Consider the following 19511-nt stretch of genomic DNA (forward strand, 5'->3'; position numbering starts at 1 on the left):
GAGTTGAATTGAAGAGCTGTGGCCACAAGGAGGAGACAGAACACCGTCAGCAGGTTTGACGTTTTTATTAGGATCAACTTTTCACACAGACAAGAGGATTCAGAAAAACATCAGCTGATCTGACATCAGTATACAACTGATCAGACTAATTTCTTGAGGTGATCTCTTCTGTTGGTTGTTGTTTACAGCAGTTGGTGAGACAGGTTAAAAAGAGAAAATGGTAAACTTAAGTCGAGACCAAGTTGAGGCAGGACCCTGGATTAGAGCTCCTTGAGTGAGACAGGTTAATAACTGGTTCAGTATCAGTTCTGTTTAAGTCTAAGTCTAAAAACTACAACTACAGAAGAAACTCAATAAATCCCACTAAAGCAATGTTTTAAATAATACACTCGTAAACACATTTATAATAAAAACTTATTTTAATCTTTATAGAAACGAGGACAAAGAAAAGCCACCTCTAAACATGGCATCGGAAATAAAAGAACAGCACTGGGATGATTAAAATCTTATTTGTTGAACAGATTCTAGTTTGTTCATGTTCACAACAAATCCTCCATATGCACAAGGACTAGGTTTGGAGTACCACAGGGTTCTGTCTAATACTGTTTAGTCTATACATGTCCCCTCTAGGTGAGATTATTAGGAAGCATTCTATTAATTTTAATTGTTATGCAGATGATACTCAGCTATATGTCTTTGAAACCAAATGAAACACATCAACTCGTCAAAATTCAAAGTTGTTTAAAAGACATCAAATCCTGGATGTCCCAAAACCTCCTAATAGCCTTTGTTCGTATTTTGTTTTTGAGAGAAACAAGACAGTTGATCCAGGCTTGAGACAAGCTGGTGAGTGAAAACCTCAGTTCCATACAGTATGTTCCCAACAGAACTTTGTCTCTTTCCTCTCTGTCAGTCTCCCTCTTTCCGTGTCGTGGTATCTTCCTGGGTTCTGTTTCTCTCAGCCAGTGGAGGCAGATGACGCCCCACCCTGAGCCTGGTTCTGCTGGGATCCTTCTCTCCACTGTGTCTTGATGCCTCTTGGTGGGTTTTCTATATAATTATGTATGGTCTTCACTGTATTATTTTGGGCCCTACCATTTGGGGTGTGGTTCAGTCCTATTCAGTTCTATTGTGTACTCAATTGTGTCAAGCCATTTACACCTGAATGACCAGTACCAAGGTTGGTGCTCCGGAGCCCAAAAGGTTGTGCAAGTGTGAGTACAGGAGTGATTCAGGGACATAAGAGAACTCTCGGTGGTGAGACAGAAACAGTGGTTAGTTACAGATGTTGAATAGATGGGATGAACATCTGGTTAGACACTGGGAAGGAGGTAATGTAAAAGACAGGTAGTGGTGAGGAAGTCTAAGTGTCAAGGTTTGATCAGCCAATCACAGTGAGGATTAACTCTATAAACGTCCAATAGGACACAGTCTGGGTGAAGACGGCGCTCACCTGACAGAGACAGAGACAGATTTCAGTGTCTTTAACATCAGAACCTTGTGAAAGAGAAGTCTAGATGGAGAAGACTGTGTGATGATAAGACTCACAGATGTTTCCTCCAACTTCATACAGACTTGGAACAGGACTGATGGACAGAGAGACAGGATGAGAACAGATTTATAGGATAACTTCACCAATTTTCAATGGGGTTTGTATACACATATGACTAATATTGAAGGGCAGAAGGTCTTGCTCTGGATTATTTATGATAAAACGAGTTCTACCGAGTATTAGCACAGTCTGTGTGTGCGTGTGTGTGTGTGAGAGAGAGAGAGAGAGAGACCTTTTCTCTGACTGGAAGTGGGCAGTGACGTCTCTGGCTCTCGTCTGTCCATCAAGTTGTATCGCCATGGAAACTTTGGAGTGCAAAGGTGCGTGGACTCGGATCACTCCGTCATACAGGTCTGTGACCTGCACACAGACACCGATGTGACAGCACATGGTCCTGGTCTGACTGGGTATCTGTTATCACTGGTTCTGGTCTCACCTGGTTCCTGTCAATTTTTCTCCTGGCAGGCTGTTTTTTTGTCTTTTGCGGACCGAACTGTCTCTGATTAGACACCTTATTCACCTGTCTGACCTGAGAAAGCAGGAAGTTGGGCACCTGTCATAGACAGCAGAAAGTGATGTCACAAACAGGAAGCAATGTTGCAGAAAAATGAGATGCTGATGTCACTCACAGTCCACAGCAAGTCTTGATGTGTGATCATAAGCTGGATCAAATGAGCCCCTCCCACAGCCTCTTCCATCTCTTCCCGTTGCTGGGCAACAGAGTGTTTGTTGCTTTGGTGACAACAGGCAAACAAGTTGGGAGCCATCACCATGGAGACATTCCACAAAGACATACGGTTCTGGTCTTGATGGCATACCACTTTTCTCAGGAAACTCAGCAGGGCCTGCAACAAAGGAAGGAGGACCAAGATCAGCTGTAACCCTATAAACAGGTTTATTTGTTATAAAGGAGATTTAAGAAAGACATAAAATACATAGACCATAGAGATGTATAAGTTCAAGGTGCACTACTCTGATGCTGTGTTTGGATTTGACCACACAAGCCTCATTTACTCTGAGTGTGTTTCTGTGGGCTTCAGGGAGGAGCAGGGACAGCAGCTGCAGGGCCTGGACCTGGTGGACTACAGACTGGATCCCTGCAGAGACAGGAGGAGCTGTAAGTGCCTCTCTGTTACTGGCAGGCTTGGTTAAGCCAGTTCTAGTGACTGGAAACCAGCTCTGTCCAGAACTGCGTGCTTCTGGGGCTGGGGGCTGGATTATGAGATCAAATAAGGCTGTTAAAAAATAAAAACAATGGGACGTTAACAAGAGACATGTACAGAGTAACTTGAACTGGGACGTAATGCTCTGGCTTCTTTCACGTTAAAGAGCACATATCTACACACGGACGTACCCAGAACAGCACGGTAGGTGGACAGGTGAGTGTGTGTCAGCAGAGGAGTTGGCAGTTCTCTGATGAAAAGTTTTAGCAAACCTGCAGCCTCCACCTGCCTTACTGCAGACCAGTCGAAGCCTGCTCCACACCGGTCCACCTCTCTACGTAGGTACTATAGAAGACAGACAGGGAGACAGCTTCCTGTTTCATGTGCACACAAGGTTTGGTCCATTCGTGTCTGTTCCACTAAGGTTGTGAGTCTCATGGTTCGAAGTGTAAACAGCCGTGGTGGAGTCATGCATCACCTTGAGTCTGACAGCGGAGCCTGGTATTCTCAGGATGCCCTCTGTCTGCAGGCCGGTCTGCTCCAAAACAAAGATCAACTGGCCACAAAACACAGGAACGTGTTAAAGGAATCGTTATTAAAGCAATCTAACGCGTAGATCATTTCACTTCTACTATGATTAATCAGCTCTGTCTGAAACGTCATCATTCATTAGTTCATTCTACAACATGTGAAACATGAAGCCTGACGCTGCCGTCGGCTCAGGTCTCACGGATCTCTCACTAATGTCAGTGGTTTCCTTCTCGTAGCAAACACAGACCAGGATCCAATGAAATAGTAAACCAGAAGTGAATACGGACAGCTGCTATGAGGTCCGTTGTCTTACATCTAAATTTATTTAACTGAGTAGATCAGGAATGTTCAGCTGTTTGCAAATGTTGAAAACTCATTTTGCATTAGCTTCTTTAAGGTCTGACATGGAACACATTTCCTAAATTATTTATAGTTTATATATATATATAACGCATATGAACAAGTTGCTAGTGGCAGTCCTAAACCTGAAGACCCCAGAAGGGAGCACTCCCATCCATAACCTGCCGCTGCACAACATGGAAGCTCCTCCATGGACGCAGCCAAGATGAGCAGGAACCAATACATGAGCAGGAAACAATACATGAGCAGTGCCCAGAAAGAAATTGGTGACACCAGGGGAGCAAAACACCAGCTACTGGAATGCTTGGAACTATACAAGATCAACAGGACCCTATAGGAACCTTCAGCCAGAACTCAATGGGAAAGTGGAAAACACCCTAGAGGCCAACTTCAAGCCGATTGCCCAAGTCAATATCAAGTGCAGCATATACCAAGGAGATGCTCTGCCCCCGCTGCTGTTCTGCAGAGGCCCAAAACCCTTCAACCAGATCATCACCAAGACTGGTTAGAACAGAATAGAATACCTTTATTGTCCCGCAATGGAGAAAATACCAGTTACGGGTACCAACTACTAATAACCCATCCAACAGCCACCTCCTCTATATGGATGACATCCAGCTGTATGCCAAAAGCAGGGCATCAACTCGCTGATACCCAGATACATACCACCAGGATATACAGCCAAGACATCGGAATGTCATTCGGACTGGATAAGTGTGGTCGGACAATAGCAAGGAGAGGAAAGGTAGCCAGGACTGAGGGGACAGAACTCCCAGAAGGCATCAGGTCATCAGGTACCCCGCTGGCCAAACCAGGAGATGGAAGCCAAAAAATGTGAAAAACCTTTCCCTTATTATGTCATTATCAATGAAGCAGATGAAAGGCTTGGAGTTGATTAAAGGAGTCGTGCTTGCATTTTGAAGATTTTGCTGTGAACAGACAACATCTTCATGCAGGTGAAATGTATCATCATTGAGCTGAGAAAACAGAAAAAAACATGCAAGAAATTGCTACAATACTAGGAGTGGCAAAATCAACAGCGTGGTACATTTTGAAATAAAGAAAGCACTCATGAACTTAGCAATGCAAGAAGACATGGGCGTCCACGGAAAAAAACAATGGTGGATGATCGCAGAATCGTGTCTATGGTGAAGAGAAACCCCTTCAAGTGAACAACACTCGTATGAATATCCAAGTCTATCATAAAGAGAAGACTGCACTGTACAGTAAATGCAGAGGGTACACTGCAGAGGCAAACCACTCATACGCCTCAAGAATAGAAAGCCTAGATTGGACTTTGCTAGAAAACATCTTTTTGCACAGTTGTGGAAAACCATTATTAGAAAACGGAATCTGAAGAGCTGAGAGGCAGGGTGTTTCTTACCTTCTGGAAGATGAGCGGGACTTTGATTTCTGGGAACTTCTTCCTGTCGTGTTTTAGCAGCGTGTCCAGGGAAAGACCAAACACGCCACTGTCTGAAAGACAGAGGGGTGGGAAAGTGAGGCAGGCGCATGTTGAATGTTCAGTTTGATGAATGCCACGTGTTATTTAAACACATGAGCAGGTGAGGAGGGAGCTAAAACTGACTATCACACTGGTTCTTGACAATAATTGATATGATCAAATGTCTGCAAAGGTTTTCATTCTTCCAGATCACATTTATCCTAAAGGTTCTGTTCATCATTCACAAGGCTTCACCAGGGTCTGAGTGGCTCGAGTAGTAGCAGGTGTATAAGCTCTGTGGAAGTCAACACAAGATTTTAAATGGTTCAGCTGCATGTGTGAGTGGGAACGAGCTCCTACTGTAGGATCCAATTGAAGCTCAGATGACTCCACCGACATCACTAGCCATATGTTTGGATCTACTGAATTCACGAGGCTGAAAAACCTGGTTGGAGGTCCAGTTGTCATTAAACAGAACCTTTGATGATTTCAGGACACTACCTGGGGATTGTTTTAACCAAATGCTTCTTAGGTTTAATCTATTTATTATTTCAGAGCTTTATGTCTTGGTTCAAAACATGATGTTAAATTAAACGCACCCCGGGTCCTGCGACGTGGTGGTCGAGAACGTTTGGCTTGAACACCCAGAGTGAGCAGAAAGGTGGAGAGCTCAATGTGGGAAATAAACCCAAGGCGTGTGAGATCACATGATGACAGGTCATCTGCACAGGTGAGACCCTGAGGGTGGGGGGCAGGTAGGAACTGCAACAGACACAGAGGGCACCTCAGACTCATAACATAGGGAAATGGGAAACTAAACCATGTGATTTCCACCTTCTGGGGAAATTATTGTCTGTGATGACTCCAAAGAATTAACCCCATGAAACAGTAGCAGAAGAAAAACATGATTTGCAGTGAAGCTAAAAACCAAATGCTCAACGTCGCTTATGGCGCCACTAAAAACCCCAAAGTATTATGGGAGCTCTAGGTAAAATGAGGGAGTCCAACTCACAGGTAAGTCACTATTGTCATCTCCATGGAAACAGTCCCAACAAGCCCCGCCCCTTTTGTGTTCAGCCACTCCTTCTGAGTAAGAGCATTCCCGCAGCAGCCAATCAGCTCGCCTGGCTCGGCTGATGGGGGGGAGGTGTGAGTGAGGAGGGGAGGATGGGAATGCTGGGGAGAGCGCGCTTGTTGGGGACGATGAGTGTTCAGGTAGTTGATCCTCAAAAAGAAACGTGGGAAGAGTCGGTCGAGCTGAAAACAAAAACAGCTGCTGTTTACTTAAGTTACCTAAGTCCAAGTATTCTTGAACAAAGGACCAGCTAGAAGTGGACTGTCAGAACCTTTATCACTGCTATCCCACCTCATGAGCGCCACATCCAGTTGGTCCACTAGAAACAGCTAGCTGTAAAATGCCCTAGAGTCAATGAAGCAATGAACCACTTAGGGAAACCCTGAGCTTAGGATCTATGGATCTGCTGAAGAAACAGTAACACAGAAAGGTCCACAAGAAGCATCTCACATCACTGCTCCATATATTGCCATTGGTGGACCTGAAAGTTTAGAACCACTTCTCTGCTCCCCAGAACCCTCTAACTCTATATGAGCGGGCCGAGCGGTTCCGTACCTCTGTGAGTGTGTCGGCGGATGGTCTTGGTGGAGGCGTGGTATCGACTTGGTGCTGGTTCAGAAAGGTGACAGGGTGGGGACTGGCACCGGTCTCCTGCCTCGTCCACATGCTAAAATACACATTATACACTCGTCAAGACAAGTAATTGTTCTTAAAGCCTGGAATTGGATCTCCAGGTGTGTCCCACCTGGGTGAAGATGTCGCGAACATCTCGGATTGGCTGCCTGTTTCTCTTCCTCAGCGTCTCGTTGTAGTTGTCCAGCCGCCTCTTCACCGTGGCAACCTGTTGCCTCGTCAGTGTGGACACAAGAACTTCAGCAGGCAGGGGCAGCTCCTCCGCTTCCAATGAGCTGTTCACTAGTGATGATAGCCCCGCCTCCGTAAGCCACGCCTCCTCCATCTCCACTTCTGCAGGTAGACAAAGATGCGTGGAAGCCACGGGAAGACGACCCATCACTCTAATGATCTGAACTCACCATCCAAACTCTTCATTTCCTCTTCCTCTTCCTCTTCTTGTTCACCCTCCTGTTCTTCAATACTGTGAACCTCGCGCCAGTAGGTTTCCAGGGCAACATGTCGTGGGTCAGAGATCACTGTGTGGGGGTTTGGAGGGAGGGTGGAGGAATCGGTGGTCGGGGGAGATGAGAGCATCCTCCAAAAGCAAAAGGAAGCAACAGATCCATATTGTGATGGATTCTAATCTCTGGTGTCAGTTTAACTTTGGTTTTAGTTTAATATTAAAATTCATGTTATTAAGAAGATAAACAATCATATATTATTATTATCATATAATTATAAGTATATGCTTCAAATATCTCTCAGCTCAATATCCAATTTATTTTCGCCTAATGAAACTTCCCTTAACATTGTGATTAGTGATATTGAAATAAACTGAATGAACCTTTGTAATAATCTCTAGCTTGGTCTGATTTATTGTTGTTTTAATTTCACTGACAAATTAAAGGTACATACATGGTGGGTTCTGTTCAGAGGCCGCTGATCCTGGATCAGGATTCAAAGCATTACCTGACTCAACACCAACGTGATATTCGCATTGTGACCCATGTGGTTCCAACAACATACAGAATCATTTCATGTCAGAACACTCAGACTGTAACTGCTGTGTATAAATCTAAACTCAGATTTAAAAATGAATGAAGTGGCTAAATAGGAAGTGGGCCTGCCTCCGTATATTGATCAGTATGTGGTGGTGTGTGGGAGGGACCCAGACCTAATGGTTCTGGTTCCCAGCGGACGGCATGCAGGCTAATGCTAGCTGCTGCTCTGACTCCATTAGGAGGAAATGAAAGCTGAAGAGATGAGTGTTCACTCAGGTCTTCAGATTGAAATCTGACCTGGTTCCTGCTTCTGCACACAGACACTGAAAACCATGAAACATACACAATAACAACAGTGACTGTTGTTGTTATTAAAGTGGACCAGATCTGAGCTGGAGTCAGCAAACAGAACCTGTCACTGTTTGAACTCAGAACCTTAAGGTTTTATTAATAGACTTTAACAGCTGATGCAGTTTCCATATTTCTATTCCTGACCACCGAGGAACAGAAACCAGATATTGAATCACTCCAGTTCCAAAGGAAATGTGGATGGGATTTCAGTTTGGGTTTTATCATATTCAGTTGGATTGTGAGTACTGAGCTGCAACAATCAACCAAATAAGGTGACAAAGTCATGATTGATGACTATGTTTACAGTAGCTTATGTGTCTGGATGGGGTCGAGATTTGTTATCATCCCAATCAGGAATCTTCCCTTAACCTCTTTATTCTATAAAGTTCACCTAGACCTGGTCTGAATATGTTTCCCAGGATCTAATTGTCTAAACCTGATCCAGACCCAAAGATGAATTCACCAAACTGAAACCCATGACTCAGATTCTGTGCAGTTACAGATAATTCATTGTGGTCATATAAGAAGCAGAAACAAACTCACCTCCTGTAAGTCCGGCTGCCGATCTTCTGTGAGGAGCGCGAAGAAGGAGAGGAGGAGGGAGGATCCACAGGAGGCTGGGAGGTTCCCAGTTTAGAGCAGTAGCTGAACACCAGCATAGACTGGGAGGTGGCCCAGGCTTAGCTTATTAGTCTGATGAAGCTTGTGGTACTGTGTGTTTAATGTCACTTTAAAGCATGCGGAGAAGGGAGGATGTGAAGTCTGTGTCTAACGCGTGGTGACATCCTTTTTTAGTGTCTGTTAGTCTGAAGCAGTCATGTTGTCTTCATTTAGCCGTTTTAAAGCATTGTCTTCGAAAACATAACGTACTTGGATCTTTGATGTGTCAGTGACCTTTATTCTCTTCAGATCTCTTCTAATTGAGAGCTGCTCCAAGGAGGAAGCTAACCACTCATTTCTCATCACTGGCTTAGTTGATTGGTTAGAGAAGTGCTGGGCCATGTGTCACATTCCATATGAAGCCACATCAGCAGGATTTGGTAGTGTGATCTGCCCCTCCATCTGTCACAGGGACGACCAGGGGTTGGGTTCCAAATTGGAAACCATCTTAGCTGCCAGAGGCACTGTTCGAGTAAGTGTGAACAGAAGGAATGATGGCAGGACCGGCCCAGCCATTTTGGTGCCCCGGGCGAGATTATGATTTAACACGGCTTGTTTTCAGGCTTGGAGCGCCTATGGGGGAGAGGGTGATGGATGAAAACCCCAGACCTACCTGCTTCAATCTGGAATGTCATGTAGCACCTCAGCTGTTGCAGATGTATGTGAACCCTCTGCACTGATTGTTTACAGTATAATCTGCTCTTTTGAGATCAACCATCAACCTGAATTGTTTTGTGTTACCAAAGGATCAGGTTTAAACTGTTCTGAACCGTGTTAGAGCTTCGAGTTCATCCCGTGAAGGTGTCGTCACCTGGAGGACAGTTCATATGAGAAATGGAATAAATCTTTAGAGAAGTTAGAAATGGGTGGTGCGGTGGGTAGCACCGTTGCCTCACAGCAAGAAGGTTCTGGGTTTGATTCCCAGAGTTCCTTTCTGTGTGGAGTTTGTACATTCTTTCCCTCTTTTTTCTCTCCAGGTTCTCCGGCTTCCTCCCACAGTCCAAAGACGTGCATTAGGTTGATTGGACTGTCTCCATTGCCCGTAGGTGAGAGTGTGTGTGTGAATGGTTGTCTGTCTATGTGTTGCCCTGCGATGGACTGGCGACGCATCCAGGGTGTACCCTGCCTCTCACCCATAGCCAGCTGGGTTAGGCTCCAGCACCCCGTGACCCCGCATATGGGATTCAGCAGTTTGGAAAATGGAAGAACCCTGTGAGAATCTACCGGAAACATTCCATGGAGATCATAATGGTTAATATGACAGTTTGTTATTGACTAAACAACAAACCCAACGCACCCAGTTGGTTGATTATTTAAGTTGAGTCAACTGAGTCAATTTATTAAGCACTGGTGGATTATTCGCTGGGCTCACAGACTACTAGTGCTTCTTGGTTTTCTTTGCACCCGTTCCCTTCTATCATATACACATTATTTGAATTATTGACCCAAATAATTACAGTTCTTTAAACAGTATAACAGCATCAGACAGCAGATACATGAAGCTTGCTTGCTGGCGTCCAGGTGAACTCCCAGATACCCCAGCTGTTACTTGCAACCTTGCAAAACTGAAGGTTCTCAGGGAAACATCTGTTTGTATAAATTTAAACTATACAAAATCAAATATTATGTGTCAGAATAAGAGCAATGTCTGTTTGTAACTGAATAAAAACTAGTTTATTATCAATTATGGCGGAGTAAATCATTAACACCCCGTGTTTTACTTATGTTGTCTTTAAGGAAAATACGGTTTTTTTTTTAAGTTTTTGAGCGATTTTCTACTGCAGTTAGGGGACACCCCCTGCGCCTTGCTCTACGCATGCGCACTGAATCCGCTTGCTCTGTATTTCCGTGTTGTGGAGCTGTCAGCAGGCCGACGACGAGATCATTTCTCACGGTAAGTTTCTTTCTAAAGTCCCGGTAGTGGCACCGGAGCCTCTCGGTTCGCTCTGCCCGCCTCTCTGGCATCTCTGGGTGCCTCTCTGCTGCTGTTACAGCCGCCCTCCGGGGTTCAGAGACAGGCAGAAAAGGTCGTGGATCACCGGCGGTTTGAACCGTTTGTTGTTTCCTGATTGAAGCGGAGTCAATTCTCAGAAGTAGGAGGTAGTGCACTTCCGCCGAGATTTTCACAATAAGAGTGTGGGGGCTTGGTCAGCATGTACTTACTGTACATAATGCCTCTGCTGCATAAAGTATTACTGAATCCAGGCAGTCCACCACTGAAGCAGTGTCACTCCAAAAGACATACTATGTATGTTATTGTGTGCTAACAGTTCCTTCCATTACTGACAGAACCGTCCAGGTGCAGAATATTCCCTCATGAAATCATGAAATAATTTGTGTTTATTTGTATATTTACTTTTAGTGATGTATCTGTATAATTATGATGAGTCTGAAATTAAATGATTGACAATGAGCGATTACTCGCGATTTGAGTTAACATGAAAGTAGATTTAAGCTTTTGTTTTGAAGTCTGATAATTTGATATTTCCTGTTAGTGTGAGTATATTGTTATGGGACCGTTTCCTGCCGTAATGAAGATGGTGAGTGTGACTTGGTTTTCCCCCTAGTCTGCTACATGTTGGCTCCGTCACAGACGCATCCACCCATTTGTCAACTCCTCAGTTTTCTGTCGACATGAAGGAGAAGACAGGAGCTGGTGTACATCAAATTACAATCCAGCTGTTCTGCCTTCGAACACTTGCTCACGTGCCAAATGTGTGAAAAAAATACTGGTTTTTGCTTCATCCAATTTTTTAGTGTGCTGCTTAGCATTCCTATCATTCAAGTCCCCCAAATAGTCCACCTCACAAATCCTAATATGCTGAAGACCAGGCAAAGAGGGCAGAGCCGGCGTCCTATCAGTGCTGCTGCATCTACTCCACCAACACATAGAAACAGCTTATCAGAACGTTAGGAATCAAACAAAGTCAGTTTGAAATATAAAGAGCTCTAAACTCATGTCCCTTAAATTCAGTTTAGCAGGTCAGGGCCAGGTCCAGGTCTTTATAGCAGCTTTTCTGACCTGCAGCCCAGAGGAAACAGATGGGGGTATTCAAGTTTACTTGTTTTATTTCACTTTTTGTTCTTTCTTCTTCTCTAAAGAGAAAAAGCTTAAAAGACAAAGAAGAACAGATGATGAAGAACAAGGTCAACAGCTCCCAAGGTAACGGTCCCACACTGCAGACCTGAGGATCATTAGTTAGTGCCAGATGCATACAGAGACATCAGCCGTAACTAAGGTCTCTCTAATGTCGCTGTGATGTTACTCAGTAACTCTCCTGTTGTGTTAAGTGATTCCTGGGGACTGGATCCGAGATTATAAATATTTGATTTATTCTTGGTTTTGAAGGTTCTCAGGTGCTGGTTGGTTCATATTTCTTCTTCTACAGGATCTGTTTGACCCATCTAAAACCTCATAATAACTCCTCTTAACTTCATAACTTTAACCTCATAATAAACTTCAATGAACCACTGCTGAGACAATCTTCTTGTGTTAAATGAGCCACTTATAGAACTGGAATCTGGCTGCTTCCTGCACACCCTCATGTACTTTGAAAGTATAAAGACTTTTCATAGTAAATTGGTCATAAGTCCCATCCCTGGAACAGCAGAGCGGTAACTCAGGAAGAGACATTCAGTTTGTTCAGTTTAAATTAAGCTACTACAAAATATGAACTATTCGTAATCCAATGTACAAAACTAACAAATAAGGTTAACATATAATATTAGCAATTACATTTTAAATAAAAATTTCAGTTAAAACCAAAAACAACTAAACTGAGTTTTTTTTAGGGTTTATAAAGTTCAAACCTTAAACTCACTGTGTGTTTATGTGTTCAGTGAGTGTGAAAAGACGTTCCTGGTCCTGGCAGCAGTACCTGAATGAACAGAAAGCTGAAGCTGCTCCTTTGGCAGTGTTCACACAGGTAACAGACACAGATAACACTATGGGGGACACACACAGGTAACACACACAGGTAACACTATGGGGGACACACATAGGTAACACACACAGGTAACACTATGCGGGACACACATAGGTAACACACACATAGGTAACACACACATAGGTAACACACACATAGGTAACACACACAGGTAACACTATGGGGGACACACATAGGTAACACTACGGAACACACACAGGTAACACTATGGACACACACAGGTAACACACACAGGAACACATCCCTGTCCAAATCCAATCCAGGCTCTGGATTGTTCCAAGCACATTGCATCCAATAGTCTCATTCTCTCGTCTGTGACCTGTCTCACATTCTGACTTGTCTGCCTCTCAGTGCCAGTCTTATCCCAGTAAAAAAAATGGTTTTAAAGTTGGGATGAAGCTGGAAGGTGTCGACCCGCTGCACCCCTCCATGTTCTGTGTGTTGACAGTTGCTGAGGTAATGCTCACACACACATCCTTGTACTTCCATGGAACTGAGGACCTCCATTGACATAATGCCTTCCTCAGCCCCTAACCCTAACCATCACAACTAAAGACAGACGTCTAACCTTTGCTCTAGTCTGAATCAAAACTCTAACCTCAGCCCTTAGATCACATCTTCACCCTCAATTAGGCCTTCAAATAAGTGAGGACCGGACAAAATGTCCTCACTGTGGTAGGAAAATACCTTTTTTGGTTCTCACTTCGATGCAAGTACAAGTACACACACACTCGTGCCACCTCAGGCAGGTCATTCACCTGTCTTTCTAACTGCCAGGTGATTGGCTGTCGGCTTCGTCTCCATATTGATGGATACTCAGAATGTTATGACTTTTGGGTGAACATGGACTCGGCACACATCAAACCACCAGGCTGGTGCAAAGAACATAACCACAAGCTCCACCCACCTAAAGGTGAGCCTAAAGGTGAGCATGGTCTCATCTTTAAACGCGTAGACTCACTCTTCCTCTTTCTACAGGTTACTGTGAGGCAGATTTTGAATGGGAGACCTACCTCCAGTCCACTGGCACCTGTGCTGCTCCAGCAACCCTATTCACCATTCGCACTACAGTTAGTATCCAGTACACCTGTGTGTCTGTCCACCTGCTCACGTCATTCAATGTACACCCATCTGTCTCTCTGGTTTGTTTTGTAGGAGTGTGGGTTCAGGGTGGGGATGAAACTGGAGGCTGTTGACAAGAAGAATCCCGGACTTGTCTGTGTTGCTACTGTTGCTGGGGTTGCTGATGGCCAATTCCTGGTTCATTTTGACAACTGGGACGACACATACGACTACTGGTGAGACAGACAGGTGGCAGGCAAACTGGCATTAGTACTAATAGTAGTTATAGTGAAATAATCATAGCGGCTGTATGCAGCAGCAGCTGTACCCGGGGCAGTAGTGGTGGTAACAGTGCACTGACTGTTGACACATTTAATGATCAGGTTCCTGATCAGATGATGTTGTGTTGATTTGATGGAACAGGTGCGACAGCAGCAGCCCATACATCCATCCTGTTGGTTGGTGTGAAGAAAACGGACGTCCCCTGACAGCACCTCGGGGTACATGCAATATTTCTACACACAAAAATTAATGTGGCCAGCACTTACTACATGTGCTTTGGTTTCCATTAATCTTTCATACCAACAGATAATTAAAACCTTTTTTCAGGTCATCCCAACCCAGAGAACTTTGTGTGGGACGAATACCTGCTGGAAACTGGTTCTACTGCTGCTCCCAGCTCAATCTTTACGCTGGTGAGGGGGAGAGGTAGTGGAGGAGACGATAGGAGGAGCTAGAGAGAACATGGTCACATTGGTGCAGTTGGTGATGATTGACAAGTGTTTGCGTGTCTCTATCTGATCAGAGAGCTCCACACAGTTTCCAGGTCAACCACAGGCTAGAGGCTGTGGACAGGAGGAACCCGATGTTGATTCGTGTTGCCACCGTGGCAGATAGAGACGACTACAGGATAAAGGTACTGCTCACCTGCATTGTACCTGCGTGCCAGCCGCCGCCCACCTGTGTGTTCATGTGTCTACCCGCAGGTGCACTACGACGGTTGGTCGGAGCAGTTTGACGTGTGGTGTGACAGCGACCTGAGTGACCATCATCCTGTGGGATGGTGTCAGCGCACAGGACACCCTCTGGAGCCCCCGGCAGGTCAGACAGACGGGTCAGAAGGAGGGAGACGGGTCAGAGGGAGAGAGACAGGTTAGAGAACAAAACAGGGAAAGCGAGGTCAGAGAAAGACATGTAGCTCAGGTGTAATGTATCATTCATTAAATGTTATTCTGTGTGTGATACAGGCTCCACCCCCCTGTCCACCCCCACTCAGGGTGTGTGTCCCACTCCAGGCTGCAGAGGAGTTGGACACATCAAGGGAGCCAAATACACCGGACACCACAGGTAAAGCTCACCCCACTACATATCTGAATAATCTGCTGAGTGGTGTTTTAAACTCTGAGCCTGTCTCTCTCTCCGCCTCGCTCTCTCAGTGCCTTTGGTTGTCCGTACTCAGACATTAATGTGAGGAAGGGGGTGCTCCTTCCTGACAGGCTTGGAGGAGAAAAAGTTGTCACCCTTGTACCTGTCACGGTGGATCACCATGACAAGCAATCAGACAGGTAACCCTGTTTACTTATGTGACTATCTCACTACCCACCTGTATTTTTATTACCTCGCCCTTCTCTCTCATACTTTGTACCCCTCTGATGTACAGAGAAGCAACAGTCCTAAAAGTGGAGCCCAGAGACGAGACACTGCTGCTTCCTCTGGGAAAGAGAAGAAGATACACTGATGGGTGAGACAGGCACAGAGACAAACGAGCACATGAGCTATGATTGGCTCATTGAGCTTCATCTGCATTCAGACATCCCACATGGTCTTTCTTGTCATGCACAACAGTGGCAGTTTGTTGACTTCATAAAATTGGATCATGTTAAAATCAAGATACAGGGACTTTCTGTATAAGCCGCAAAGTTTGGCATGCTCTATATGCTGGTCCTGGTCAGCTTCACTGTCCACACAGACCGAAACAAAGTGGTCCAAAGCTGGTCACAGCTACACAACGGACAAACACTCAAAGTCAGACAAAGTCAGTCCAAAGGGCTGTTCATAATTATATTATTATTATTATTTTACACTAGTCCAGTTTAGATCATTACTAACTCTAGAACATGGCTTTGTTTACCCCCACAGACTGACCCAGCAAAACAAACTGCTGCATGTGAAACAGGAAGAGGAGGAGGTTCAGCTCACAGCCTTGAGACCAGGTACTGCACTGTGTGTGTGTTTCTGAGGAAACTGCTGATGTCAGATTTGACTAAAGCACTAGAGCACTAGCAGCTGCAGGAACCTGCAGGTCCTGCTGCAGTGGACCAGGAGGGGTGAGGCGATGTTCCACTGTTGTTGCTCTGAAAACACAACGTATTCATCCAGGTCCCAGACTCAACCCCTGGATATAAAGCCACTGGTCTTAGCTCAGCTCGCACTCTCAGATACTTGATTAACATCTCTGAGGCTCCATATAGAACAAATGGACGTCTCATGGGCAAAAACCAGCAGACGGAGCTGTCACATACTGAGCTACAGACTCGGTAAAGAACACCGCCCAGTGAACTGACCTTCAGTCACAACTGTCCTGTGAACTGCCGCAGGTTCTTTCTTAATGCACATGTTCCAATAACTTTACACAGCCAGAACCGACCCACATACGAACTCAGTGTAAAAGAAGCGGTTTACGTGGCTTCTTACATAAAACTGTATGAATCATGAGAAAAACACTCTGCATCCTCCCTCTGCCTCCTCACTGTGTTTCCAGGGCAACAGTAGGCAGATGAAGTGCTGTTTCCATGACAACAGGTCACCATGGTAACAGCCATGCTGGTTGTTCTGCGTGTGATCTGCAGCTTCTGAGTCCTGTCTCGCTGCTGGTCTTCTACTGACTCTTTGTTTTAGTCTCTAATGTTTTAATTTGTCTGGTTTCTGAACCAGGGTTTGGTTTTAAGGCGCTAAAGGTTACTAAACAACATGTTGATCTGATGATGCTGATCCTTGATTTAATCTGTGCCCTTTATGAGGAGAAAATGTGCAGTTATGTCTGTGGTGATTTCGTCAACACTTGTGACACTGGCGGATAAAGAAATGAAGTGCAGGGAATATCAGGAAACTCACATCCTGACTTTTATTTCTAAAAGCTTGAGTGTCCCGGCAGTTCTTTGGATTGTGGTTATGATGTGATGACTGGGTTGCTAAAATGAAGCAGCTTAAACCATTAGGTACCTATGAGAATAAGTGGCGACTCTGTGTATCCAGCAGCACCAGAGTCCAGTCTCCAGGCTGCTCTGCATCAGTCTGTCTTCTTGTCGGCCATGTCTGCACAGCCCGGCCGTGACCTGTCACTCTGCTGGGAACAACACCGCAAACTGCTGCCAGGAGTAGCAGGCGTCCACGCGGAGACCGTCCAGCACTGGAGCGTCCAGCAGGTCATCTCTCTCTCCTAGTAGTGAGGCTGTGAACTATGTGGGAGCTTAGTCATCCTCATCTGTCTGGTTCTCTCTCTTCCTAAATTGTATGTTTCAAAATAGGTGTCAGATTTCATTGAGTCTCTCCCCGGCTGTGAGGATCAGGGGAAACAGTTCAGAGATGAGGTGAGGCAATGACATTAAGCTCCTTCTGTTTTTAAATGCCGGCTCCACAGAATCATATGTGTTGGTTCACACATGTAGAACTGAGCAGGTCTATCTGGGTCTGCCATGTTAACAAATGTTCCTGTAGGGGGTGGGGGGGCAGGACGCCACTGTAATCTTACTGTGATTTGTTTGGATCTCAACTCTGTCTGTCTAGCAAATTGATGGGCGGGCCTTCCTCTTGCTCACCCAACGCGACATTGTCAGAATTATGTCGATCAAACTCGGTCCTGCCCTCAAGATCTACAACTCTATCCTGATGTTCAAACACGCCAAAGATCGGAGCCAAAGACAGGAGCCAATCACAAGCTGAGGACATTGAGCTCAGGACTCTGCCTCTCCCTCAATCTGCAGGAGGGGCGCGCTTTACACCCCAATCACACTTTTTCTATGTGATGTCGCAACAATAATCTCAGGTGAGTTTCTCTCAGCGTGTCGAATTTGCCACGACATGTTGGACATGAGACAAGCATGTACTGTGAACCTGAGAACTGGGGCGGTGCTTAATGCTGGTGCGTATCGGGCCAGACTGGACTCAACCAGAACAAGTATGCAAAGAATTCTAAGATGTGTTGATAATTTCACACTGGAGAGGTCAGATGTCAGGAAGCAGAACCTGTACGTCACAACAAAATGAAGCTGTACAGTAAACGAATAAACGTGGCTGCTGAAAACACAGCATACATTTACATGCAGAAATAAACACAGCAGGGACATAAAATTGCTGTAACATTAATGATTCAATCCCTGATTAATGAAAATAAGTTGAAGCACATGCACCTTTTAGTGCAGCTGCATGTCCAGATCCATTATTATTTTATTATTATATTCCCTGACAATAATCTGCAAAGGTTTCAAACTCAAAACCAGTAATAGAATTTATGCAAATGTAATTGTATAAAAAAACTTTTGTCATTTCAATCAGTCTGACGTCCTGTGAAAACAGCAGTAAACACAACAGGACAGAAATTAAATCTGCTTTCAATTAAACCTTTCATTAATAAGAGGGAAAAACTGGGCTAGAAATTAGAGAATAAAGCGAAATGCAAAAGTAAAGAGAAAAACCCATTAGACACGATGTCGTCAGAACATTTAATGAAATGTTCATTAACAGGTTCGTAGCTTGTGTTTTTCTAGTAATGTTTATGACGACAGGTGACGTGACAGCGTTTCCTGCTGATCTGCCGTCTCTGACCCTCTCACTACATGCTGATGTGTTGTATGGACATCTGGCACATGTGTCAGGTGAATGGTGATGTCGTCTAAAGGTCCTGTGCTGTGATTGGTCACTCTGTGAAGATGCTGTTGAAGCTCTTTAGGATGAGTTTATATTTATAAATTTATTATAGTGCTATACAGAATATCTATTGGTATGTATTGTTATCTACTGCAGATTCTATTTTAAACATATATATATATATATATATATATATTTGTACTTCAGTCCAACCTAACAGAAAGTTGACTCTGACTCTGCCCCCGGACAACAAGGGGCATGGCCTGTGTTCCCTCAGGTTTCCACAGTTCAGCTGATGAATTGTTGTTTTAATGTTATATTCAGTTTGTCTTTGTTGTTTATGAAAATCTTTGAATAGATTAATAAAGTTTTGATCCAATGTTGAAGACTGATTGACCTGTTTGTCTTTATCACGCCTGTCTCGTTCTTTCTCTTCCTACCTGCCTCTCTCTATTCTTACCTGTCTCTCTCTCACTACTTGCATCTCTCTTTTCCCACCCGTCTCTCTTTAACTGTCTCTCTCTCTCTTTCTGCCTCTATCTCTCTTTTTACCTGTCTCTCTCTCCCTACCTGTGTCTGTCTCTCTCTTTCTGCCTGCCCATCTCTCTCTTTACCTGTCTCTCTCTACCTGTGTCTGTCTCTCTCTTTCTGCCTATCTCTCTCTTTACCTGTCTCTCTCTCCCTACCTGTGTCTGTCTCTCTCTTTCTGCCTGCCTATCTCTCTCTTTACCTGTCTCTCTCTCCCTACCTGTGTCTCTCTCTTTCTGCCTATCTCTTTACCTGTCTCTCTCTTTCTGCCTGACTGTCTCTCTCTTTACCTGTCTCTCTCCCTACCTGTCTCTCTCTCGCTCTCTCTCTCTTCTTAGCTGTCTCTCTCTCCCTAC

At 44.7% G+C, this 19511-nt stretch overlaps 2 protein-coding genes across 3 annotated transcripts; one reads left to right on the forward strand and one right to left on the reverse strand.

The window, feature by feature from the left end:
• Positions 1–49: 49 nt before the first annotated feature.
• On the reverse strand, positions 50–10480 carry LOC114853951 (rho GTPase-activating protein 18-like). Of its 2 annotated transcripts, none has more exons than XM_055507697.1 (15): positions 8636–10480; positions 7160–7335; positions 6871–7091; positions 6681–6792; positions 6063–6307; positions 5650–5812; positions 4991–5082; positions 3194–3271; positions 2907–3060; positions 2567–2649; positions 2182–2397; positions 1989–2081; positions 1785–1912; positions 1549–1586; positions 50–1453 (listed from the first exon to the last, which is right to left on the reverse strand). In XM_055507697.1, the coding sequence occupies exons 1-15, from the start codon at positions 8749–8751 to the stop codon at positions 1371–1373; spliced, it is 1998 nt and encodes a 665-aa protein (XP_055363672.1). In that variant the 5' UTR covers positions 8752–10480; the 3' UTR covers positions 50–1370. The 2 variants fall into 2 exon arrangements, with proteins under 2 accessions (XP_055363672.1, XP_029003727.1); XM_029147894.3 differs by having other exon boundaries at positions 1989–2105.
• LOC114853955 (lethal(3)malignant brain tumor-like protein 4) lies at positions 10481–19013 on the forward strand. The gene is given in 19 exon segments (XM_029147899.3): positions 10481–10646; positions 11855–11915; positions 12593–12678; positions 13051–13155; positions 13477–13612; positions 13678–13769; positions 13855–13997; positions 14185–14261; positions 14371–14456; positions 14567–14677; positions 14748–14862; positions 15009–15108; positions 15198–15326; positions 15422–15502; positions 15901–15974; positions 17017–17186; positions 17289–17351; positions 17548–17672; positions 17674–19013. Coding segments are annotated over 19 exon segments (1959 nt in total). The 5' UTR covers positions 10481–10568; the 3' UTR covers positions 17801–19013.
• Positions 19014–19511: the final 498 nt, after the last annotated feature.

This window comes from Betta splendens, chromosome 4, assembly GCF_900634795.4.
Source record: "Betta splendens chromosome 4, fBetSpl5.4, whole genome shotgun sequence".
NCBI classification, from domain to species: domain Eukaryota; kingdom Metazoa; phylum Chordata; class Actinopteri; order Anabantiformes; family Osphronemidae; genus Betta; species Betta splendens.